Source organism: Lentinula edodes (assembly GCF_021015755.1).
Source record: "Lentinula edodes strain Le(Bin) 0899 ss11 chromosome Unknown C8R40scaffold_50, whole genome shotgun sequence".
In the NCBI taxonomy this organism is placed as follows: Eukaryota; Fungi; Basidiomycota; class Agaricomycetes; order Agaricales; family Omphalotaceae; genus Lentinula; species Lentinula edodes.
The window spans coordinates 206,351-232,539 of record NW_025764356.1 but is presented as its reverse complement, the minus strand read 5'-3'; the positions used below and the strand labels follow the sequence as shown (position 1 = coordinate 232,539).

Sequence of the window (26,189 nt, the reverse complement as noted above, 5' to 3'; positions counted from 1 at the left end):
GGCGGAGCGACTAAGCAGGTCAGCGAGGCGGAGCGACCAAGCGGAGCGAAGGCAAACTGGTCCCAGATAATGACAGAGATATATTGAGTATCGTAGTCATAGGTAGTAGTAAGTAAGCACATACCTGGTCCCAGATAATGACAGAGAGGTCAAGATAAGGGACCAGGCTGTGGAGGGTTGGCTATATATACATAATCCGGTCTGCGAGAAACAATGATGTAATACTGTACAGTTCAGGGGCAAGGAAGGTGGCGGAAGCCAGTAGAAAGAGAAGATAGTCAGGTGGATCAGTAATCAATGGGGGTTTGACAGTGATGGGATGATGTATTGTACAAGTAAAGGCGTCAAGACAGTGAGAAAAGGAAAATGATAGGGGCTGCGTACTTTATGACATTACCCCCCTCCTTATGACCATTGCCCTCGATGGTCAAGGTTTCGCCGCTGTGGGGTGTTTTTTATGAAAGGCCCGAACCATTTTTGGTGCCCGACTGAGGTTGGCTGCGGGTTCCCAAGAGTTGTGCCCTGCGTCATAACCTTTCCACTTAACCAAATATTCCAACTTCTTCCATCGAACCCGACTGTCTAAGATCTCCTCTACTTCGTATTCCGGTTCATCTTCATCCTCTAAGTATACCGGCTCTGGTGGTGCTGGTATTTCGCCATTAACGGGGTTACCTTTCCAGGGATATAGTTTATCAACATGGAAAACAGGATGAAGGCGATCTAGGGATAGGGGGAGGTCAAGGCGGTAGTCTAAAGGGCCAATTTTCTGCAGAATGCAATAAGGGCCAAGCTGTCGATCTCCTAACTTTTCGCTGGAAAGCTGAAGGTTAATGTCCTCTGCACTGAGCCAGACGAGGTCTCCAACTTTAAATTGATGAGCTTTCCGCTTCCCACATTCGTATCCCTCCTTCTGTTGTTTCTTTCCTAGGTGTAAGGCAGCCCCGGCATCTTGTCGCGCTTCTTGGAGAATCCGTATACGGTCATCCACAGCTGGAATACCGCTGCGTTGGCCGACCGGGATATTGAACAGGGGAAGATAGCCGTAGGTTAGCTCAAATGGGGACATGCCTAGGGCAGAATGGGTCCGTGAGTTAATCACAAACTCCGCCATGGGAAGGTGCTCTGCCCAGTCGTCTTGTCGTCGTCCCACATAGAGGCGGATGTATTTCTCTACTTCCTGATTTGCTCGTTTGGTTTGGCCATTGGACTGAGGACGGTATCCAGAGGTTAGATCTGATTTAATTCCTAGCCTAGCGAGAAGGGATCACATGAGTTTAGCTGCAAACTGGGGTCCGCGGTCGGATTTAAAGTGAAGAGGAAGACCATGGAGGCGGAAGATCTCTCGATAGTAAATATCGGCAATGCCTTCGGCTGTGATGGAGCTGGTGCAAGGAATAGCGTGGATTTGTTTTCCATACAGGTCTGTGCAGACCAAGACAGCATTGTAGCCTTGGGAGTTAGGTAGCTGTGTTATCAGGTCAACCCCTACCTCTTCCCATAGACCGGATGGTACCTCTAATGGTTGAGTTACAGCCCGTGGGTGTCGTTGGATCTTCTTACGGGCACAAACCTTGCATCCCTCAATGTATTTCTCCACGAAAGAGCGCAGCGTTGGCCACCAGAAATGGGTACTGACCAAGTCGAGTGTCCCATGTAGTCCGGGGTGTCCTGCAGTTGGATGGTCATGGCATTGACGGAGTACCTCGGTGCGTAGGTCATCGTTTGCTGGTACGTATACTCGACCTCGATAGTAGACCAGCCCATTGTCCTCTTCCCATTTGGCTATTCCACTGGCCAAGCGCTGTAGTCCGTGCTCTTTGACTGTTTTGAGACCTTCCAATACCTGTGCTTCCCATTCTGAGGCTTTCCGGATACGATCCTCTAAGGGGTTCCGTAGGATTGAAGCTGCAATTTTTACGAAGTGGCCAGGTTTAAGGACTGTCTGTTGCCGGTTATCATCGCTGTCCGATACATGATGAACTGCCATGCGGGAGAGGGCATCAGCTTGGGTGTTTACTCTGCCAGGACGGTGGATCATATGAAAGTCAAACCGTGACAGATAGAGGGCCCATCGGGCTTGTTGGCGGGTGAGATCTTGTGCAGTGCGCCAGAATTCGAGGTTCGAATGGTCCGTAATGATGTCGAACGGTTGAGGGAGTCCTTCTAGAAAGTTCCTCCAATCCTTCAGGGCTTCAATGATGGCAAGCATCTCTCAATCATAGATTTCGTAGTTTCGTTCCGCTGGCTGCATAGATGCTGATCTGAAGGCTACCGGATGCCATTGGCCGTCGTCTTGCTTCTGCATAAGGGCGCCTCCTGTGGCAAAGCCTGATGCATCTACCTCGATTCGAGTAGGCCTGTCTGGTGTCCATAGAGCAAGGATCGGTGCGGAGATGAAGGCTTCTCGAAGGGTGTCAAACACTTTCTGTTGAGTGTCGGTCCAGGTAAAGCTGGTGTCTTTCTTGGTCAGGTCGTTCAGAGGTCGTGCTATTTTGGCAAAGTTCCGGATAAAGCGTCGGTAGAAGTTTGCAAATCCCAAGAATCCTCGTAGTTCCCGAAGGTTAGTAGGGACTGGCCAGTCACGAACAGCCGCTACTTTTACCGGATCCATTCTCACCTCCCCTTCTGAGATGATGAGTCCAAGGTATTCAATCTGTTGTTGTTCAAATTCGCATTTTTCGGGTCGTAGATAGAGGTCGTGCTTTTCTAACTGAGTTAATACTTCCCGTACCACTCGTCGGTGTTCCTCGAGATCGTTACTGAAAATAAGGATGTCATCTAGGTAGACTGCCACCTTGCCTGCTGCAATGAGATCAGCAAATATAGCATTCATAAGTGCTTGGAACGTGGCAGGGGAATTTGTGAGACCAAAGAACATGACCTTAGGCTCGAACAAGCCTCGGGTTGTTGCAAACGCGCCTTTCCATTCATGCCCCTTCTTAATCCGTATGTTATTGTAACCCCAGCGAACGTCAAATTTCGTGAAGTATCTTGCTCCCTGAAGTCGGCTAATGATGTCAGCAACTAATGGGAGAGGGTATCGGTTCTTCACAGTGTACTCGTTCAGTTTCCGATAGTCTTGTACTGTCATGCCCTGTCCCTAAAAAGCTCCCCTTGTTACCTCCTAGACATCCCCGAACCGCGTACCAGCTCCTCCCCACCTCCCAAATAACCTCCCATCCCATGACGGAACCCTACCAACCTTCGACCAATGCTAACCCCCATCTGAAGCGACAGCTCCGCGACTCGTGTATGCCGCCGGACAATCCCCTATCAATTTAGCCTCATGGGTTCCGCACTTCACACCATCCCCATTGAATGCTCGTTTACTATAATGGTTCCTTGTCAACTCCTCTCGCCTATATAAGCACCATCGTAGCATAAACGTCCCTAGCTTGGTATATTTTGAACACACACCCTTTACATAGGTCCAGTCCCTGTCCCTTTGTACCTGCTACCTATACGGAATTCTCTCTACTCTCTGTTTCTCTATCTCTGTTTCTCTCTACTACTGTCTATTGTCTCTCTGATCGTCTATACGATCAAATATACGCTTTTACCTCAAGTCTAAGCCTTCCGAGTGAGTCTCCGAGCTCCCTCAAACATTACTAAAGCTCCCCAACGCCTACCCGCTTGGTGAGCTACCCTTCCCCAAACCTCCCAGAGCTCCCTAGCTACTTCGTAAGCTTCGGGACCTCGATCTAGGTAACGTCGAAGCTACCCCTCACGTCGAACTACGTATTGCTTCTCCGTTACCACCTCCCACACTCGAGGACGACCCTCCTCAAACCTAGTCCCCAGGGACCTACCATCCCTGGCGTATCCCTTCTCGGGAGCTTACACCCTCGAGACCCAGTTGCATAAACTACCTACTCGATCCTATATTGACGTTCTAGCGAGTACAACTCCTACTACGCAATATTGTACGGTCCCGCACTCCTCCTGAACCTCCCTACGCATCAGGGACCTCCCTGGACCTCCTAGGAATCCCTCAAGGGTTACCATCTCGTCGTTCCAACCACTACTAGGTCATTCCCGTCCTCGGTCGCGGTTTCCGTAGCTCCCTTCGAGCTCCAGCCTGCTCCTAGCACGCTACAACATAAACCTCCACATACCAAAACCTACCCTAAGACCCAATTTGACCCAGGTCTTACATGTACAAAACGGAGTTTCCCATCCTTCTTCTTTACGAAGAAGACTGGTGATGAGATTGGTGATTTTGAGGGGACGATATAGCCTTTCCGTAGGTTTTCTTCTAGGAAACGATCCAACTCCTCCTGCTCGTTTAGGGACATGGGGTAAATCTTGGTACGCATGGTTGCCGGTGCTCCAGGTATGAGATCAATTGCATGGTCCCAAGGTTGGTGGGCAGGTAATCGTTCGGAGGCGGATTCTGAGAAAACCTTCTTGAAATCACGGTACTGCTCAGGGACCATTTCTTCGAAGGTTTTAACAGGTTTGTCTCGGTTGGCTTCCTCTGCTAGCTGCTGGGAGTAAGTGAATCCCGCGGTGCACCAGACTTCCTCCGTCTGTTCCTCTAGAATTCCTGCTTTTACCCATGCCCGGCGAGTTTTATGATTGGCTCGGATTCGGTGTATTGGTGGTTCTTCCACCGCTGCTGATTCGCTCTCTTCAAGGGTCGCTTCCAGTGGCACCTCAATGTGAGGGGATTCTGCGGGAGGTTCCGGGTTCGGGAGTTCAAGGATCGGGCTTTCGGTGCGAGTGGCGGCTAGATGAGAGTACAAGATCTCCTCGTCTGGGACTTCTTCTATCGTTACTCGAGGAGGCTTTACTGAAAGTCGTCCTTTCTCCCAATCAATCTCCGGATTTACCTTCCGTAGCCAGGGGAGTCCAAGGATGATGTCTTCACCCCCTAGGTTGGTGATCAGAAAGTCCATCCATCGCTCTTGATTATCCACTGTGAGTGCTAGACGTGCAAAATGGGTTATCCGTCCAGCTCGGTTAGGTGTTCCATCGATATTAAAAACATCGATTGGTTTATGGAGGGGTGCACATCTTACATGGTTCCGGGTGGCAAAGTCTTGGTTTAAAAACAGGGCGGTAGCTCCACAGTCTACCATGGCTGCAGTTGTTATACTGTGATTCCTTCCTCTTAGTCTCGCATGAATTCGGAAATGTGGGGAAGTGGAGTTTAATTCCCGGATCGACGATATTGTACATGATGGGTGTGAGTCATACGAAGAAGTAGCGAACATAACAAACTGATTACAGGGTACTCTCGGTGCAGCCGAAGCGGGTACCCTCTTTAAAAACCCTGTTGAAAGCCAGAGGACGAGGAGGACATAGTGTTAGCACGATGTAATTCCCTTATTTGACCAATCTGGTTGGAAAAGTCCTGGTTAGGGGGGCTCGGAGTAGCAGCTATGGGTGCAGGAGCAGATGTTGGGATCGAGGAAGCGATCTGGACGGATTCATTTGGGAACAGGGAAAATGGCGCGGGTCCCGTAGCAGATATCTGTTGGCATCGAGGTTGCTGGCGTCGGCCTCGGTCTCGTCCGAGTCCCATGAACTTGTCTTGGCAGACGGCTTCCAGATGTCCTCGGCATCCACAGTAACGGCAGGTGGTTTCTCGGTGTGGGCAGTTTTGCTTGACATGACCTTGGGCACCGCAGCCAAAGCATCGTCCTCACATGCGAGCTAGGAATGCCTCCCTAGTATTCCCATTACTAGTGTGGGTTGCATCAATGTCCATAGCGTGGGGGTCAGCAGGGGTAGTGTGAGCGGTATGTGTGGGAGGGTATCCAGAGTTCCGGCCAGTCATGGTGGGATCGTGCAGGTAGACATCCACCGATATGGCCTGTTTGATTGCCTCCTTCAGAGTCGGAAAGCAATTCCTTGGGCAATGTTTACGGTGATGAGGTGTTGTCGGATCTCTGGGAGTAGTGCAGTGAAGAAACGTTCTCGCAAGTCAATATCAGACATTTCAGTCCGATCTCCGATATCCTTGAACTTCTGAGCAAATTCTGCAACTGTCTGTCCTTTACTTTGCCTGAGATTCTTGATCTCGCTACGGGCTTCCATACCCGGGTCCATTGGTTCAAACCGTTGGCTAAATTCCTTCAAGAACACATCCCAATTTCCTCCGAAAGGGGGATTTTCCGCACTGAAATGTAGCAGATGGGGAGTTGCCCAATCTCCGGCACTTTCTGTGAAGAAGCCCAAGGCAGACTTGATGAGTTTCACTTGGCTTTTGGCGAGATCAGGTTGTTCTGACGCCCAATTTTGGAACTGAGCCATGAAGCGACGAGCTTCAGCGCCATCTTTACCCTTGAAAACCTTGGGTTTGTTCATACTTGACTTGGAGGATGAGCGTTCCTCCATAGCTGTAGCAAGGTTAGCTACTTGTCTGATGAGCTGAGCCATGAGATCCTCAGCAGAGGTATTTGGGGCAGGCGGGACAGGAGTCGACATGATGGGAGTAGGCAATCGCGGTTGGGGAATTGGCAGGAAGGTTATATTGCTCACAGTGAGTGGCTCTCGGATTGAGTTGGGAAGGGCGTTGGGGCAAGGTTGAGACTGGCAATCACACCAAGTATCGTCGTTGTTGTGGGCGTGAGCTTGGTCTCTGGGGTCAAGTGCCTGCGGGAGTGCGGAGCAGTCTATACTGGCAGCAGGTGTTTCAGAATCGGGCGGGACTGGGGAAGACATGGTGTCTATGGATCCTGCAAGGACAACCTTATCGGTAGGCTGTCAGTGCAGTAATGGATCTTGACCTAATGTCACGAAGCGGCAGAGGCGGAGTGACTAGCGGAGCAAGAAAGCGGAGTGACTAAGCAAGGCAGTGAGGCGGAGCGACTAAGCAGGTCAGCGAGGCGGAGCGACCAAGCGGAGCGAAGGCAAACTGGTCCCAGATAATGACAGAGATATATTGAGTATCGTAGTCATAGGTAGTAGTAAGTAAGCACATACCTGGTCCCAGATAATGACAGAGAGGTCAAGATAAGGGACCAGGCTGTGGAGGGTTGGCTATATATACATAATCCGGTCTGCGAGAAACAATGATGTAATACTGTACAGTTCAGGGGCAAGGAAGGTGGCGGAAGCCAGTAGAAAGAGAAGATAGTCAGGTGGATCAGTAATCAATGGGGGTTTGACAGTGATGGGATGATGTATTGTACAAGTAAAGGCGTCAAGACGGTGAGAAAAGGAAAATGATAGGGGCTGCGTACTTTATGACACCAAGCCCCAGCTTGGTATATTTTGAACACACACCCTTTTGCATAGGTCCAGTCCCTGTCCCTTTGTACCTGCTAACTATATGGATTTCTCTTACTCTCTGTTTCTTTACCTCTGTTTCTCTACTACTATCTCATCTCTACAGTCGTCTAAACAATCCAATACACACTTTTACCTCATGTCTAAGCAATCTGAGTGAGTCTTCGAGCTCCCCAAACACCTATTGTTTTGGTGAGCCAACCTCCCCCAAACCTCCTCAAGCTCCCCAAGTGCTCCACGAGCTCAGGGACCTTGATCTAGCTAACATCGAACTACATATTGCTTCTCCATTACTACCTCCAATGCTTGAGGACATCTGCCTCTGCCTCCACTTCCCGGGACCTCCCTCCCGGGGTTACACTCCATTGGGAGCTCTTACATCTGGAACTCACTTCAGCTACAATCTATAATGATCCTGTGCTGTCACTCCTAACCGGGAAATGCTAGCCATCATAGAAGCATTAAAGGACTGGAGGAACTTCTTGGAAGGACTACCCCAGCCATTCGATATCATCACTGATTACTCTAACCTCGAATTTTGGTGCACAGCTCAAGACCTCACCCGCCGCCAAGCTCGATGGGCTCTATACCTTTCATGGTTTGACTTTCACATGATCCACTGCCCTGGTAGAACAAACACTCAGGCTGATGCTCTTTCCCGTATGGCAGCCCACCAGGTACTAGACAATGAGGATAATCGGCAGCAGACAGTCCTTAAGCCCAACCATTTCACCAAAATTGCAGCCTCTATCCTACAGAACCCCTTAGAGGATCGCATCCGGAAAGCCTCACAGCGAGAAGCACAGGTACTGGAAGGTCTCAAAACAGTTAAAGAGCATGGACTACAGTGTTTGGCCAATGGAATTGCTGAATGGGAGGAGGACAATGGTCCATCTGTTCTATCCAATCAGTCCATCTGTTCTATCCAATTGATTCATTCCATCCATTCTATGCATCCACTCCATCCATCCCATCTGTTCTATCCAATCAAGCCATCTGTTCCATCCATCCATCTATCCACTCCGTCCGGTCCATCTAATTAATTCATCCACTCCATCCGTTCCATCCAACCGATTCATTCCATCCATCCACTCCGTCCATTCTGTCTGTTCCATCCAATTAATGCATGCACTACGTCCGTTCCATCCAATTAATCCATGCACTCTGTCCGTTCCATCTAGTTAATCCATCCATCCATGCACTCCGTCCGTTCCATCCATTCCATCCATCCACTCTATCTGTTCAATCCAACCCGATTCCATCCATCCATCCATCCACTCCGTCCATTCCATCCAATTAATCCATGCACTCCATCTGTTCCATCCAGTCAATTCATGCACTCCGTCCGTTCGATCTAGTTAATCCATGCACTCCGTCCGTTCCATCCATTCCATCCATCCACTCTATCTGTTCAATCCAACCCGATTCCATCCATCCATCCATCCACTCCGTCCGTTTCATCCGTTCCATGCATCCACTCCATCTATTCTATCCAGTTGATTCACTCCATCCATTCCATCTGTTCCATGCATCCAATCGATCCATTCCATCTGTTCCATGCATCCACATTGATTCCAACCAATTCATCTGTTCCATCCATCCATTCCATCCAATTGATCCACTTGATCCATTCTGTCCGTTTTATCCATTCCATGCATCCATTCAATCCATTCGATCTAGTTAATCCATGCACTCCGTCCGTTCCATCCATTCCATCCATACACTCCATCTGTTCCATCCAACCGATTCCATCCATCCATCCATCCACTCTGTCCATTCCATCCAATTAATCCATGCACTCCGTGGATGCATAGAATGGATGGAATAGATGGAGTGAATGGATTGGATGAAATAGATAGAGTGGATGCATGGAACGGATGAATAGATGGAGTGGATGAATGGATTGATTGGATGCATGGAATGGATAAAACGGACAGAATGGATCAAGTGGATCAATTGGATGGAATGGATGGATGGAACAGATGAATTGGTTGGAATCAATGTGGATGCATGGAACAGATGGAATGGATCGATTGGATGCATGGAACAGATGGAATGGATGGAGTGAATCAACTGGATAGAATAGATGGAGTGGATGCATGGAACAGATGAAACGGACGGAGTGGATGGATGGATGGATGGAATCGGGTTGGATTGAACAGATAGAGTGGATGGATGGAATGGGTGGAACGGACGGAGTGCATGGATTAACTAGATCGAACGGACGGAGTGCATGAATTGACTGGATGGAACAGATGGAGTGCATGGATTAATTGGATGGAATGGACGGAGTGGATGGATGGATGGATGGAATCGGGTTGGATTGAACAGATAGAGTGGATGGATGGAATGGATGGAACGGACGGAGTGCATGGATGGATGGATTAACTAGATGGAACGGACAAAGTGCATGGATTAATTGGATGGAACGGACGGAGTGGATAGATGGATGGATGGAATCGGTTGGATGGAACAGATGGAGTGGATGGATGGAATGGATGGAACAGATGCAACTCGAATCAAGAAGCATGCATCCAGTTGTTTGATCCTGGCCGAGGAGTATCCCAACAAATATCAATGGGCACGGAGTGGTATGGCCAAGGATTCTATTGGCGCCAAGCTGATAGTTCTGTTCAACCTCATTGAGTGATCTGGACCTGAAGGCTACTGGTCTCCACTTTCCGTCAACGTTTTGTGACAATACGGCACCATTTGCATAATCGGAAGAGTCGGCTTCCACCCAGAACTTTCCGGCTTCTCTTGGGATAATGAGAGTAACATCTTCGATGATCCGGTCTTTTAGTCGATCAAATGCATCCTGTTCAAGAGATGTCCATTCCCAAGCCATATTCCCTGTGAGCCGTGTTAGGGGTTTGGCAATTTTACTGAAGTCTCAGATGAACCGGTGGAAGAAGTTGCAAAACCCTAAAAATGATTGTAGTTCATGTTTTTCTTCTGGTGGCTGCCAGGTTTGGACCGCTTCAACCTTTTTCGGGTCCATCCGGATTTGTCCATTGCCTACGATGATTCCAAGATATTCAACCTCCCTAGTCTTAAAGGTACACTTTTCAGGTTTCAAATACAGCTTGTTGGCTTTTAGGATATCAAGAACCTTTCTGACGATGACTCGGTGTCCCTCAATGTCGTCTGTGAAGATAAGGATATCATCCATGTAGACAATGACGTGTCCTTGATCAATTAATTCTCGAAGGATGTGATTCATAAACACTTGGAACGTGGCAGGTGAGTTTGTAAGTCCGAAGAACATAACTGTAGGTTCGAACAAGCCTCTGTTTGTCCTGAACACTGCCTTCCATTTGTCTCCTTCTTTGATCCAGATGTTATTGAATCCCCATCGGACATCCATTTTGGTAAAGACCTTGGAATTCTTGAGTTTATCAATGAGTTCCTGGATTAACGGGAGTAGATATTGATTCTTGACAGTCATGTCATTTAGCTTTCGATAATCCTGTATGGGCTGTAGTGTTCCATCTTGCTTTTTGACAAAGAAGAAAGGTGAAGCCATGTGTAAGATCTGGGTCAGAATAGGTCTTAGGGTAGGTTTTGGTATGAGGAGTTTATGTTGTAGCGTGCTAGGAGCAGGCTGGAGCTCGAAGGGAGCTACGGAAACTGCAATCGAGGACGGGAATGACCTAGTAGTGGCTGGGACTGAGAGATGTGACCCTTGAAGGGGTTCCTGTAAGGTCCAGGGAGGTCCCTAAGGCGTAAGTAGAGGAGGTAGAGGTACGGAACCTAGTAGTGTTGCATAGGAGGAGTTGTACTCGCTAGAATGTCAACGTAAGATCAAATATGTCGTAGAGAGAATAGGTCTTGAGTGTATAAGCTCCTGAGAAGGTATACGCCCGGGAGGGGAGGTCCCGGGAACTGGGGGTTAGAGGTGACGTCCTCGAGTGTTGGAGGTGGTAATGGAGAAGTGACACATAGTTCGATGTTACTTAGATTGAGGTCCCAGAGCTTGTGAAGCAATTGGGGGGCTCAAGGAGGTTTTGGGGAGGTTAGCTCACCAAGGCGTTAGGCGTTGGGGAGCTTTAGTATTGTTTGAGGGAGCTTGGGGACTCACTCGGATTGCTTAGACATGAAGTGAAAGCGTGTATTGGATCGTATAGATGATCGTAGAGACAATAGACAAGAGTTGAGAGAAACAAAGAGTAAAGAGAAATCCGTATGGTTAGCAGGTACAAAGGGACAGGGACTGGACCTACGCAAAAGGGTGTGTGTTCAAAATATACCAAGCTGGGTCCATTTATGTTACCGAAGATACTTATATAGGTGGGATGAATAGGTAAGGAGACATTGTAATAAATGAGCATCTAATGGGGATGGCGTGAAGTGCGGAATCCATGAGGCTAAATTGATAGGGGGGATTGTCCGATGGCATACGCGAGTCTCGAGACAGTTGCTTCAGATGGAGGTTAGTATTGGTCGCGAGGTTGGTTGGGGTTCCGTGATTCATGGGGGTTTCCTGGGAGGTTATCTAGGAGGTACGGAGGAACTGGTAAGTATCCCTGGGATGTCTAGGAGGATGAACAAGGGGAGCTTTTAGGGACAGGGCATGACACCATGGGTGAACATGATGGCCGTATTCATCCCGATCTAAGGTTTTCTCCTAGGAATTCATCTAAAGCCTTCTGTTCTGGCGGACTGAGGGGATAGACTTTACAATCAACTGGCTTGGAACCTGGTGTTAGTATGGCATGATCCCATGGACATCTTTCTGGCATTTGGTCAAAGTCCTTTTTACTAAATACATCAGCATACTCAGCAAGGTATGGAGCAGCGGCGTCTGTAGTAGGAGTTTGTACTTTGATATGGCCTTGGTCAGAAAGATATCCATCCCGATCAAACCAGAAGATCCTTTCACCATCGACAAGCTTTTCCTCTGTACCATCATCCTCAGGTGATTCATGATGTGGCAAATACCCACATATGTCAGGACAATGTTCGAACGTTGACGTAGATTCCTTCCAATCAATGCTGGGATTATGGTAACATAGCCAGTCTATGCCTAGATTGGTAACTGCCATATCTATTCGTTCGGCATGATCTCCTATCACCATTCGGACTTGTATCTCACGTCCTTGAATCCTTTCCATGTGATAGCCCATTCCTCTTCATCATTGTCGAAGTTATCGTCCATGTAATTCTGGACCCAGCTACTGACTTTGGGACCTCGCATATACGAGACCGCAATATCAATTCTTTCACTGTTTGTAATGATTCTATTCCTTGGATCACAAATGTAGGCAAAGAGGGTACGGCACCACTCTTTGAACTGCGCTTTGTCGCCATCAAAGATGCTAGGCTCTCTGAGCAACGACTTGCCATGAATATTGGAGGTAGTGGTGGTGGGAGCGGGAGTAGGGTTAGACATGCTGAAGTTGGGTGGTATGTAGGCGGGTATGAATGAGGTGATATTTCGTTCGATAGAGGATGAAGTGGATGGAGCAGATGAGTCAGGGGTGCAGTAATGATCGGTTTGTACCGAAAGTCTAGGTCGTCCTAGTCTTGAAGTAAAATCCGTTGTAAGGAAGACGAGTTACTAATGCAACTCGGTATTGATGATGGGAAAATGTATGATTGGATTTGTAGAAGTCGGGAATAATGTGGGAGAGATTTCGAAAATAGTGTACTGTCAGCGACTGGTTCTAGTGACAGGTATCACCAGGTATCACACTTCAGATAAAGCGTAGAGGGCGGAGCGATAAAGAGGACAAGCAAAGTTCTGGACTAAACCAGGTAGAATAGACAAGATCAAAGCTAAGGAAATACAGCAAGTAACTACAGCCTATATACGAGTAAACAACCCTCTACCCTAGTAATGCCCAACGCCCTGGGTTAGTGGTAAACATGAGTAAAACATAAGTAAAGCAATGTGTAAGTAATAAAAGCTCGATTGTCATGCTATATATGTGTTGTAAGACTGCTGTGTTTAATATAAGTAAATGAAAAGCGCATGTTGTATCAGTAAGCATGAATAATAGGTCAGGTGACAAGATAAGATAAGATATAGGATAAGGAAGATAGAAGATAAGACAAAAGATAAAAGATAAGACAAGAGATAGGAAAAAGATAAGATGAAAAAGAAGTGATTGTAACAAGTACGATGATGTGGGAAGCAGCCTTCCACTCTCAATTGATGAACAGATGCACCCTCCCTGTCTAGGAATGGAGCTCGTTGTGCACGCGAAGACCCCTCTCTGAAGATTAGTGATCAGTCGACGCTTTCATCTGCCAGTACGGTGTCGCTTGACAGGGGGCAAAATCATCATGTCATCCCCAAGGATCCTGGAAGTTGAAGTCTTCCTGTCCCTGTCGTGCCTAATCAACCTGGTTCAGTGCAGGGTCCTACTGGCCTGGTTTGTTTGGCAGCTGTCGCAGAACAACGGGCTGGTACAGATTGTGGTCCCTGGAGTAGTATGAAGGGTATCAGGCAAGACAAGATGCCTCCTTCTTGGTCTCCTCTCATTCCTTGTACTTCCACCATACACCCTTATAGCGTTGAGAATGAAAAACTGTCCATGCGGGTTTGTGCTTTGGAGGCTCAGCTTGTGGAGTCGCAGCAGGAAAACTCTTCTCTCACTTTGGCTTTGCGAGATGCCTTGCACACATTAGAAGCCTGCCAACGTGAAGTGGAACAATGATGGAATGGATTGATTGGATGCATGGAACGGATAAAACAGACAGAATGGATCAAGTGGATCAATTGGATGTGTAAGACCTGGGTCGGAATGGGTCTTATGGTAGAGATTGGTATATGAGGGTTTATGTTGTAGTGTGCTAGGAGCAGGCTGGAGCTCGAAGGGAGCTATGGGAACCGTGACCGAGGACGGGAATGACCTAGTAGTGGCTGGAACGACGAGATGGTGACCCTTGAGGGGTTCCTAGGAGGTCCAGGGAGGTCCCTAAGGCGTAGGGAGGTTAGGTAAGAGTGCGGGACCGTATGGTATTGCGTAGTAGGAGTTGTACTCGCTAGAACATCAATATAGGATTGAGTAGGTCATAGATGTAAATGGGTCTCGAGGGTGTAAGCTCCCAAGAAGGTATATGCCTGGGAGGGTAGGTCCCTGGGGACTGGGCTTGAGGATGGACGTCCTCGAGTGTGGGAGGTGGTAACGGAGAAGCGATACGTAGTTCAACGTGAGGGGTAGCTTCAACGTTACTTAGATTGAGGTCCGAAGCTTACGAAGTAGCTAGGGAGCTCTGGGAGGTTTGGGGAAGGGTAGCTCACCAAAGCGTTTAGGCATTGGGGAGCTTTAGTAATGTTTGAGGGAGCTCGGAGACTCACTCGGATGGCTGAGACTTGAAGTAAAAGTGTATATTCGATCGTATAGACAATCAGAGAGACAATAGATGTGGAATGAATTGAGTGGACGGAGTGCATGGATTAACTGGATGGAACAGATGGAGTGCATGGATTAATTGGATGGAACGGACGGAGTAGATGGATGGAATGAATCAGTTGGATGGAACAGATGGAGTGGATGGATGGAATGGATGGAATGGACGGAGTGTATGGATTAACTAGATGGAACGGACGGAGTGCATGGATTAATTGGATGGAACGGATGGAGTGGATTAATGGAATGGATGGAACAGACGGAGTGCATAGATTAACTAGATGGAACGGACGGAGTGCATGGATTAATTGGATGGAATGGACGGAGTGGATGGATGGATGGAATGAATCGGTTGGATGGATGGATGGAATGAATCGGTTGGATGGAACAGATGGAGTGCATGGATTAATGGAATGGATGGAACAGACGGAGTGCATAGATTAACGGAATGGATGGAACGGACAGAGTGGATGGAATGAATCGGTTGGATGGAACAGATGGAGTGGATGGACGGAGTGCATGGATTAACTAGATGGAACGGAGGGAGTGCATGGATTAATTGGATGGAATGGATGGAGTGGATGGATGGATGGATGGAATCGGGTTGGATTGAACAGATAGAGTGGATGGATGGAATGGATGGAACGGACGGAGTGCATGGATTAACTAGATCGAACGGACGGAGTGCATGGATTAACTGGATGGAACAGATGGAGTGCATGGATTAATTGGATGGAACGGACGGAGTGGATGGATGGATGGATTAACTAGATGGAACGGACGGAGTGCATGGATTAATTGGATGGAATGGATGGAGTGGATGGATGGATGGATGGAATCGGTTGGATGGAACAGATGGAGTGTATGGAAGGAATGGATGGAACAGACGGATTGCATGGATTAACTAGATCGAATGGATCGAATGGATGCATAGAATGGATTGGATGGAATGGATAGAGTGGATGCATAGAATGGATGGAACGGATCGATTGGATGCATGGAACAAATGTGTAATGCTTCTGAGTAATATTTGAATAAGACTCTCGATTCAAATCAACGAAATACTATATACCTTAAGATAGACACAATGAATATCCTTCCTTGTCGTCAAGCTTGCGCGTTGGACGCCGGGAAGTCGAAATCAACGATGAGCACGAGGCGTCAAGTGCGCTGATATTCGGATTAGCTTACGTTCACACGAAGTAAAGCTCAATATAGATGATATTCAAAGAATCGTAAAAAGGTCATTATTCCTTACATGCTATGTAGATTTATACTTGTTAGATACTTGTACAGAACAGTGGAGAAATTGATAGAAGATTCTATCAATTGCACAGGTCAGAGATGACTCGGAGTGATGAGCTCGACGACTTACTCTGCATTTAGTGTTAGATCCATCACAAAATGGAATGGATGGAGTGAATCAACTGGATAGAATAGATGGAGTGGATGCATGGAACAGATGAAACGGATGGAGTGGATGGATTAGATGGAATAGATGGAGTGGATGCATGGAACAGATCAATTGGATGGAATGGATGGAGTGGATGCATAGAATGGATGGAATGGATCGATTGGATACATGGAACAGATCAATTGGATGGCATGGATGGAGTGGACGGAGTGCATGGATTAATTGGATGGAACGGACGGAGTGCATGGATTAACTGGATGGAACAGATGGAGTGCATGGATTAATTGGATGGAATGGACAGAGTAGATGGATGGAATGAATCAGTTGGATGGAACAGATGGAGTGGATGGATGGAATGGATGGAATGGACGGAGTGCATGGATTAACTAGATGGAACGGACGGAGTGCATGGATTAATTGGATGGAACGGATGGAGTGGATGGATGGATGGATGGAATTGGGTTGGATTGAACAGATAGAGTGGATGGATGGAATGGATGGAACGGACAGAGTGCATGGATTAATTGGATGGAACAGATGGAGTGCATGGATTAATTGGATGGAACGGACGGAGTGGATGGATGGATGGAATGGATGGAACGGACGGAGTGCATGGATTAATTGGATGGAACGGACATAGTGCATGCATTAATTGGATGGAACAGACAGAGTGGATAGATAGAATAGATGGAGTGGATGGATGGAATGAATTGGTTGGATGGATGGATGGAATGGACGGAGTGGATGGATGGAATGAATCGGTTGGATGGAACGGATGGAGTGGATGGATTAATTAAATGAACCGGACGGAGTGGATGGATGGATGGATGGAACAGATGGCTTGATTGGATAGAACAGATGAGATGGATGGAGTGGATGCATAGAATGGATGGAATGGATCAATTGGATAGAACAGATGGACTGATTGGATAGAACAGGTGGAATGGATTGAGTGAACAAATGGAACAGATCACTTGGATAGACCAGATGGAGTGGATGCATTGCCTTGGTTTGCATAAGTTTTTAGTAAGTAGTGCCAACTTATGGAGACTTACACTATGTACAAATTCTTTACTTAAAAGTTAATAAACTTACAAAGAATTTAGGAGATACCATTTGCCTATAAGTCTCTAATTGTCTATCAACAAACTCATTCAATAAGTTTATCCAAATGCATTAAACTTACAGTAATATTACACCCTGCCCAGGAAATAGAAATCCTTCATTATAAATTTTGTATAATGCAAAAAAATTATGCTAAATCTTTCTCAAATCCAATAAGTTGGAAATATAATCATATATTGATCAAAAGTTATGACTTTTCTTACTTTCCAAGCAAGGAATCCTCCAAAAGTGTTCTCCAGGTGTGTTCTGTATAAATTTGCTATAAGTTTCTGATTCTTTTGATTCAATATTAATAGAAAGTTGCATGTAATTTATCAAGCTTTCAGAGATCTTATTAAAAGCCAACAAAAAAATATATGTCTGAAAACTTACAATATATTTATTGCAAACTTGATCTTAAATTTTTTGCCCATAAGTTTGTGTTAATTTATTTAGGATCTTTTTTACAAATTTTCAAAAGAATATCTGTAAGTAATTTGACTTACAAAGAAATTTCAGAAAAAGATCAGTGGATCATAAGATTACTCAAAGTCACTGTGATTGATGAGATTTTCTGCTTAGTGTTTTGTCTGGATATCCAAAAAATTGCCTGTAAGTAATACTACTTACAGCAATCTTATAAGATGCAGAAAAAAAAATATGCCCTTGTGTAAATTTCATGTAAGAGTTGAAACTTATTGTAAACTTCTCAATGTTTGTGGAAATTATAAGTCCCCCATAATATTCCTGAAAGTAACCACATTGTAGGTTATATATTGCAGAAAACTTATAATAAACTTCAAACAAATGTTTCCAGTCACAAGTCACATCAAAAGTTCTCTGAAAATCCATGATTTTCCTTCCAACATAGTGTTACAAGTAGCCTTATAATTTCAGCATAAGTTTATTACTATTTAAATTGCAATTTCATGGAAAGTTGACCTGAAGTTATCAGACTTATGGTGAACTTCAAGCAAATCTCATAAGTGAGAAGTTGTTTTGTAAGTTCATTAAAGGTTCTTCATTTTTCTTAGAACATAATGCCACAATTAGTCCTGTCATTTAACCATAAGTTTATCATTATTTCAATTAAAATTCAAAAGAAAGTTGACTCGAAATTATCAAGCTTGTGTAAAGCCAATAGGCAGGTATCATTACTTGTCAGTCTGCAAACTTACAGTATATTTATGCCAAACTTGATGTTAATTTTTTGGCTATGTGTTTAGTCGGAAATTTACTTTATCTTTGTTTGAAAACATTCAGTAAGTTGACTGTAAACAATGCTACTTACAGCAATTTTATAGAATGCAAAAAAAGAGAAAAAATCCTTATGCAAGTTCCATGTAAGAGGCAAAACTTATTGTAAACATTTGAAAGTTTTTGGAAATGATAAGTTCCCTGTAATATTCCTCAAAGTCACCAGAATTATGGATTATATATTGCAGAAAACTTATGGTGAATTTTAAACAAATCTTTTGAGTGACAAGCTATATTGAATGTTCATTGAAAGTCCTTGGTTTTCCTTACAACATAGTGTTACAAGTAGTTCTGTAATTTAATCATAAATTTATTATAATTTTAATTGAAAGTTCATAGAAAGTCGACCTGAAATTATCAAGCTTATGCAAAGCCAATGGGAAAATATCATTACCTGTCAGTCTGCAAACTTACAATATATTTCATAGTAAATTTGATGTTAGTTTTTTAAGCTAAATGTTTATGGGAAATTTACTATATCTTTTGCTAAAAATATTCAAAAAGTTGACTGTAAGTATTGCTACTTACAGCAATCTTATAGGATGCAAAAAAAAAAATATGCCCTTATGTAAATTCAATGTAAGAGTCAAAACTTATTGTAAACTTTTGAAAGTTTTCGGAAATTATAAGTTTATGGTAATATTGCTAAAAGTCACGTGATTTATGAGCTTTTCCGCCCAGTGTATGTAATAGATGGTGGTATTATCAACGGCTTGAAAATTTACATTAATCCACAGTGCTATTTCTTCGCTCCATGGATTGGTCACCGATGACGCATCTTCGCTCCATGGATTGGTCACCGAACACGCATCTTACACCAGGGCTCAATTTTCAGGCTTTGGATTCCGGAGAAGTTAACCTGGTTTACAATACGGTATGTACTCCTCCGATTCTGCCATCAGCCTCTTCTCAAGTTTTTTTTGAATGTCACTCGTTTGAGATGGGCCTCCAACATGAGCTTTGTAAGTGACTCAGAGTATGAGTAACTTCTCAGCAAGAATATCGGAGGCTGAGAAGATCCGCTTCCATTGGAACGATAAAATCATGATCTTCGCTTGAGCGCTCACTCAGAAGAATTTCGTCCGTCCCAAATCATCTTCAGGCAGCTTCAGGTTTCCTCATGCTCCATTGTAATTGAATGAGTCAAGAAATTGAAACCAGCCGAGGACTCCTACCGGGAATTATGACCGCACAAACTTTGCGGAAATTGGCCATGAACTGAACTTTCGTATTCAAGACCCAGATTCATGAGAGTTGTTCTTCAACGTTCTTCCTACTTTACTTACAAAGCGGCGTGCTTATATGCTAGGCTTCCTGAGTTTCCTATATCAGTGATACATTTCGGCAGCATCAAAAGAAAATATGAAGACTATGAGCATGTGGAAGAAGAGAAGCTAATAATGCTCCGCTTCGGCATTGCTGTGGCACTCTTTATCGACAAATGAGGGTCATGGAATTCATCCTTCATCTCTAGGCAGTGAATTCGACTGGCGAAGATGCATTCAGTACGCCAGATTGAGTATAGTAATCCAAAAAATCCCAGCTATCATGCTGGCGTTGGTCGAGTTCTTTCGCCACGATCCGATCGGCAATAGTTGCCACTGTCTCTGAGCTGTTTTCTTCGGCGAATGATAAAAACGACTCGCTAGCAAGATCCTCTCGTAAATTGGGGAACGTAGGACGGCTTGAATGAGGATTGCGGCGCTCTGACCTGCTCCTTTCAAAGGGCGGTCTCGGTGCGTTGCTAGGCGCGGCTCGGATTGCCTTGCCTCGTCTCTGCAAGCCGGGCTGGGTCATAGACCGCACCAACACTGGAAGAGGGGGTGTTATTTCTCGTAGTATCTGGACGTTGTCGTCTGAAGGTGTTTTTGCATCCTTCTGACGGCTTCTGTGTTCAAATGAGAACCTCTCCGCTCTAATTGCCTGTGTGGAGGCCATTGACCAGCGTTTCACAGGTTCATCCGGCCTTTGGAGCTCGGACGATCGTTTAGGGCGCCTTACCGCTGTTTCTGCACGTCGCAACGACAGTTGTGGCTCCTTAGTAGGCGATGATTCTAAAAGCGGAGGTGCACCACTCTCCTTCGAGTGATCTCCTCGTCTGCCAAAGGCTGAGCTTGAATCTTGATTCTGAGGTGTTCACATACCTTGGCAACATCTTTCCTAGAATTTTAGTGGGATAAGTGACGATCTTCCCTAGGGAATTTTTCCGCCTCTTCCAACTTTTGCTAGTTTCAATGGGACTAGTACTAGTAGTCGAGCTGGAGCTATCTGGGGTGATACATATCGAACTTTCGATGTACTTTGTACCGACCCTTTCACCGTACATCCCGACCGTGAGTGTGAGAGGATGAGGTTTTTTCGCCGAAGGTATGATAAGAGGGTCGGCGTGTCTCCGAAACTTGTTCAAGAGCGCCTTCTTGCGGCCTGATTCATCGTATAATGACTTTGCGCGCAGATCCGACATGGAAGTACTCGCTGCGACCAGCTTTGAGCGGGAAACAGATCGGGGATTCGAAGGAAATAGTCCTTCAAGGGGAGTGCCGGCCGTGCTGAGGGACCACCGTGATGATTGAGCCTACCGGGAAAAGATTTCCCTAGTTTTAGTTCATATACTCGCGAATGGAAGTCATTCATACCTGTTCAAGTACTTGTACATTCTCAGGATCTTCTGAGGAAGTAAAATCCTGCCAGCGGAAGGAACCAGGAAGACCAGCTTCGCGAGAAAGATTGTGGGAGGATGAAGCCATTGGGTATGGCTTTCGTCAGGGCACCCAACCTACTTATAAGTTGAAGGGCTACGATCAAAATCTTACTTCATGATCTGTATTGATGTTATGTTTTTGGCATACATAGTACGTTTCCTTGCCAACATCTCTACATTGACATGTTTCTCAGATCCTTGGTTTGTACTTACAGTACGGCACAATGGTATCGAGAATCGACAGAAATTAGTACTCTGCTCCTTGAAAGCTTCTCGAACCAAAGTCATATTTTTCCCGGTGAAAATATCTCTCCAATCTTACGTTCTTACTCAATGGGTAAGTCCAGAGACGCAGCCATAACAAATGAACGAAAGTATTCTCTACACTGACCGGAAAGAGAGAATGGTATCTCCGATTGGCGGAAATGACTCTGAGCTTCTCGCTGCTTCTCGTTACCAGAAGAGAAAGACCAACCATTGCAGGTCATCGAGCTCTTATCGAGTAACGGTTTATTAACAAACGCTTTGACTGTAGAGGTTTTATATCATATCAAAACTTTGTTCCGGATCCATACCGGGTACGGAATTGCAGGCCCGTTGGTCATATCTTCGATGGTCGTTCCCTGAATTAAGGATATGATGAAAGGCAAAAAGATAACAAGTTAATACGCTCCTAAACTCTGGTTCAGATTGGCCAACGAAGGAGGAATTTGGGCTTCATTGGTGCAATTAGTTGTTTGAGAGAGGCGGGAAATGTGAAAAATTTGTCGCAAGGGGAAACTTGAATGATTCTGCGAAGTTCAAGTTGTTCCTGATTCGACAGTGATTCGACTGCTCCCGCTGGATGCAGGAAGTCCTCCATTCTGCTCCCAGGGCTTCTGTATCAAACAAGCTTCTCCCATGTTCATTATTTTCAGTGACTGCATCTTGCTGTCAACAACTTCCCGGATAAACTTGCAACATCTTTCCATGACCAAGTCGGACTGTTTCATGGTCTTGGGTCATGGGAAAAGATTGCCTGCCAACCCAACTCAAGTTCATCCAACCTTTAGAGAATCACAGTCGTAGAATCGGTACATTGTGTTAGATGGTAAGGAGTGCCGCATTGCATCGTTATCGACGTCCTCGACACCAGACTCGATTGGGATCTGAACATTCCAAGTGTTCGGCTCGTCACTGTCGACTGACTTCTGTCTTCCATTCCAATATATCATGTTACTCAGAGTTCTCTCCGTGTCAACCCTGAAGTCTTTCTGTCTTGATTCCAGCGTGTTTGACCTGGATTCCCTTTTGCGGCTTCGACCTAAGTCTGTACACAGTTCCTTGAACATTCTTTGTACATCACATGAAAATTGTTGCAGTCAAATGAACGTTCGAGACGCCTCGAGAACAAATGAAATACAAGTACTGTTGTTAAGCTAACACCTTTATTTTCGCCTTCCAAATTTCTCTCGAGCTTTTTGATTGCGACGAAAGTCTTCATCTTCGAGCTTGGTTGTAAGCGAAGTGGCCATGGACCTCGTGTAGCCTTCGGCTTCCTTGCGATCAATATTAGCAAAAAAAATGTTCAACAGGAAGATCTCACTGACCTTGATCAGTTTCTTCAAATGCGGTATAGACAATTCATCAGAGCCTAACATTCGCATAGATTGAATTGTATATGCAGTTGGCGATTCGTGTGAATAAACGACCAGTAATCGCGAAGCACAAGAGGCTTCTTCTTGTAAAGTTGCATCTAGAAAGTGTGCTGTGTGTAACTACGATAAATTCTTCAGTATGCATTCGATCGGGGGAAGAGGAAACTTACCAGATTCAACGTGACCGCAACTGGCCACCTCTCTCTACCTTCCAATATCTCTCCTTCATCCCAGTAGTCAGGTAGTTCAAAGTCTGTTGCATGAGCCACATGCCTCGTGTCAAACCCGCTTCTAGTGTCTTGATCTACGTCCATGTCGCCCGAGGCAGACAAGAAAGTTTTTGGGCTTTTGTATTCCACGCTTCTCGTTCTTGGAACCTTGGTGTCCCATAAAGCTGCTCGAGCCGCTAGAAAAAGCGCGTCATATATGTTTCCTGCTTCGGCTGTAACAAGAAGATCGAGATTGAGTAGCCATGACTTTTTGCGAGGTATGATACCAAGGTTTTTTGGATGTAGAGACGGATGAGAAAGTGTTTGGTGCAGAACGGTTGTCAAATCGTGTTGGAGGTCGTCTAAAGCACCCGAAGAGAGATGGGGATATGCTGAAGGAGAACTTTCTTCACGACATTCAGTTTGTAATATTGACGAATAGTGAGAAAACGTACCAAGATACATTGCAAGCAATGCGACCCCCATCCAAGGTTTGTTCTTCGATGTTTTCAACTTCAAGCTTCACAGCAGCCAATACCTCAGTCCCACCGCTGCCATCAAGAGGATTTCGGCCAATACTGAGACGAGCGCTGCCGTTTGAAAGAGGAGCTACACCAGTTTCCAGGTATATCGCTCGAAAATCGTGGAGAGATCGTCCATCGGCTCTGCGAGGAGGACTTGTCAGTAGTCCAGCTTGAATATAGGACTTCTCGGCTTTGGAAATGGAAGCGGATGTCATGTATGTGTGGCGGTATGAGTTCAAAAATTTGATTACAAGTCCAAACAAGGTCAATCACCCCCCTCGTAAAACTTACTTAAGCTTCAACCTTTCATATACTAGACATGGTCTATCCCGGTCATTATATTTCAAAGCACTATATCTCAAACTATTCTCTGACAAAGTCACAGCAAGCGCTCATGTCCTCACGACATTCCGCGAACTGTTGAAGCTCCTTCCCACTACCGAAAAGGCTCAAGTACACATGCGAGCTTACGTTGTTGAACAATGTTACTGATCAGTCTTTCAGCCACAAATTCTACTGTTAGCAGGAGAAGTTACGCCTTTTAGAAATGACACAGATAGGTTCACTACTTAATCGCGGAATTTGGCGACTGGGGCTGACCGGTTCATCGCTGCAGGGAGCAAGTTTTCCGACAAGAATCCAATTTCTTTTATCTTTCAGGATGTATCGTCCCATCTTCATATCTTCTCATAGCCTTCCAGGATGGTACTGGCCTTTCCCAGAAACCTTCAGTCGAGCTGTTCATTCCAAAGGCTGAACTCGCCGATATGATGTGGTCTGTTCCACCTCCCTCTCTGGAGGCTGCGAGCCGGACACACGACGTAACAAAGATAGATCATCCTGGGGCCATTCCAGATGCTATCAGGACATTACTGAAGGCTTTTCCTGATGCATTGTTCCACACTCTTCCTCGAGGGTCTCCTCTATTTCCTGCCATCCCACCAGAATTTACCGACCTTGTGATGTCATCCGATAGTAAGAATGCTGCTATTAGTGACTTGTTCCTCCTTCCAGCCTTACACCAAGCCCGACTCTTCAAAGATGAACATGAGATTTCTTTGATTCGTAAAGCCAACGAGATCAGCTCGCGAGCTCATGAAGTGGTCATGCGGGTTCTGGGGAAGGCTGTCAAAGGAGCTATCGAGCGTGGTCCCGGGGCAGGCGTAGATCGACCATTACTCCCAGGCGAATGGCTTATCGAGAAGGAAGCTGAAGCTGAAGCTATATTTGTCGCTTCTTGTCGGAGAGAAGGGTATGCAGCTTGAAATCATGTCTGCATAAAATTTGAATTGATATTTGTGCAGTGCCGTTCACCAAGCTTATTTGCCTATCGTGGCAGCGACTACGCGTGCTTCCACGCTCCACTATTGCTGCAACGATCGTGAATTCGCATGGGGACCCGTACAACCACACGATCATCAAAATCGCAACGAATTCGCCCACGGAGGTGCGCGCCAGCTGAATCCGCAGGTCCTGCTCATCGACGCTGGCTGCGAATGGAATTGCTATGCATCCGATATTACCCGTAAGCATTTCCTAATTAGAATGGACTTTGGCAGCAAATATTGTACACTGATTCGCTGCCTGTACCACATCAATAGGTACAATGCCTGTTGGTAATGGAGGAAAGTTTACCCCAGAGGCACGGGCAATTTATGAATTGGTTCTGGAAATGCAGAAGGTCGTGCTTTATTTTACTATCCTTCAAATCCAATGTTCAAAATTAGGAATAAACATGACAGGTAGCGATGGACATGATCAAACCTGGAATACATTGGGATGCAATACAACTCATGTGCCACCGAATCCTCGTCAAAGGTTTTCAACGCCTAGGTATCTTCAAGTCACCCTCTCCTTCAGCCATTTCCTCAACCGCACCCGCTGGTGATGATACTTGGGACCCCGAACATGACGAGGAGAAAATTCTTGCTTCGGGCATCAGCTCGGCGTTCTTCCCTCATGGTCTGGGTCACAGCCTGGGTATGGATGTGCATGACGTACCGAGCGCCAGCAAACCCATTCCTAATACAACACTGAACAAAGGCGTTCCAATTGGGCACGAAAGTTTCTACACATATTTGAGGCTGAGGCTGCCATTACAGAAGAATATGGTTGTGGTAGGTACCCAATATCATCTTACATATATCAAAGCTTACGCTCTCATCGCATAGACCGTGGAGCCGGGGTGCTACTTCTCACCCCATCTCATAGCTCCTGTTCGTGACTCAAAACACATCGATCAAGAGGTACTGAAGAAATACGAAAGTGTCGGGGGAGTGCGGATTGAGGATGTCGTCCTTATTACAGAAGATGGATATGACAACCTTACGACTGTACGAAGTGATACGGAATGGGTGGAGGGTATTTGTTCAGGCGCTTTATGATGTGATTCCAAACTCGAGCAGTGTCAGGATCTATGTGGACGATGCTCTCATTGAATTAAATTTTGTACATTTCACATATCTTCAACTCTGTACTACCAATGACCACTTGGCTCAGCCCCACTTGACTCGACCTTCAAGCTTCAAGTGTTACCTTGAATTCACAATAGTCTTCTGTCGTCATATGTACTCAGGCTATTGCCAGAATCTAAAAGACGCATGCCAACTGAGTAAAAGGTCTAATTCTACATAATTGGGGGTATAAGTACAAAAGTAGTGTATGAAGAGAATTATGAGCTCGACAAAATTCTCATGCAAGACAAGACAAGCGTGAATAAAGCTGGCTAGCAGGGATGTTAGCTTGT

At 45.7% G+C, this 26,189-nt stretch overlaps 4 protein-coding genes across 4 annotated transcripts; 2 read left to right on the top strand and 2 right to left on the bottom strand.

The window, feature by feature from the left end:
• Window positions 1-15,036: 15,036 nt before the first annotated feature.
• C8R40DRAFT_1009035 (uncharacterized protein) lies at window positions 15,037-16,646 on the top strand (the record flags this gene model as incomplete). The annotated part of the gene is made up of 5 exons (XM_046222833.1): window positions 15,037-15,112; window positions 15,219-15,281; window positions 15,369-15,457; window positions 16,318-16,384; window positions 16,549-16,646. Coding segments are annotated over 5 exons (393 nt in total), but the record flags the coding sequence as incomplete, so codon positions are not given.
• Window positions 16,647-19,610: 2,964 nt separating this feature from the next.
• C8R40DRAFT_1128797 (uncharacterized protein) lies at window positions 19,611-21,224 on the bottom strand. Its single transcript, XM_046229112.1, has 3 exons — window positions 21,009-21,224; window positions 20,517-20,947; window positions 19,611-20,470 (listed from the first exon to the last, which is right to left on the bottom strand). Exons 1-3 carry the CDS (start codon window positions 21,117-21,119, stop codon window positions 19,843-19,845), a joined length of 1,170 nt encoding a protein of 389 aa, XP_046081016.1. The 5' UTR covers window positions 21,120-21,224; the 3' UTR covers window positions 19,611-19,842.
• A 1,276-nt stretch (window positions 21,225-22,500) lies between these two features.
• C8R40DRAFT_1058240 (ribosomal protein S5 domain 2-type protein) lies at window positions 22,501-23,658 on the bottom strand (the record flags this gene model as incomplete). The annotated part of the gene is made up of 4 exons (XM_046225194.1): window positions 22,501-22,611; window positions 22,663-22,830; window positions 22,881-23,322; window positions 23,375-23,658. 4 exons carry the CDS (start codon window positions 23,656-23,658, stop codon window positions 22,501-22,503), a joined length of 1,005 nt encoding a protein of 334 aa, XP_046081015.1.
• Window positions 23,659-23,762: 104 nt separating this feature from the next.
• On the top strand, window positions 23,763-25,827 carry C8R40DRAFT_1176239 (Creatinase/aminopeptidase; the record flags this gene model as incomplete). Its single annotated transcript, XM_046232477.1, has 8 exons — window positions 23,763-23,775; window positions 23,829-23,896; window positions 23,948-24,003; window positions 24,060-24,695; window positions 24,748-24,968; window positions 25,045-25,127; window positions 25,186-25,560; window positions 25,615-25,827. The coding sequence occupies 8 exons, from the start codon at window positions 23,763-23,765 to the stop codon at window positions 25,825-25,827; spliced, it is 1,665 nt and encodes a 554-aa protein (XP_046081014.1).
• Between the last annotated feature and the right edge of the window lie 362 nt (window positions 25,828-26,189).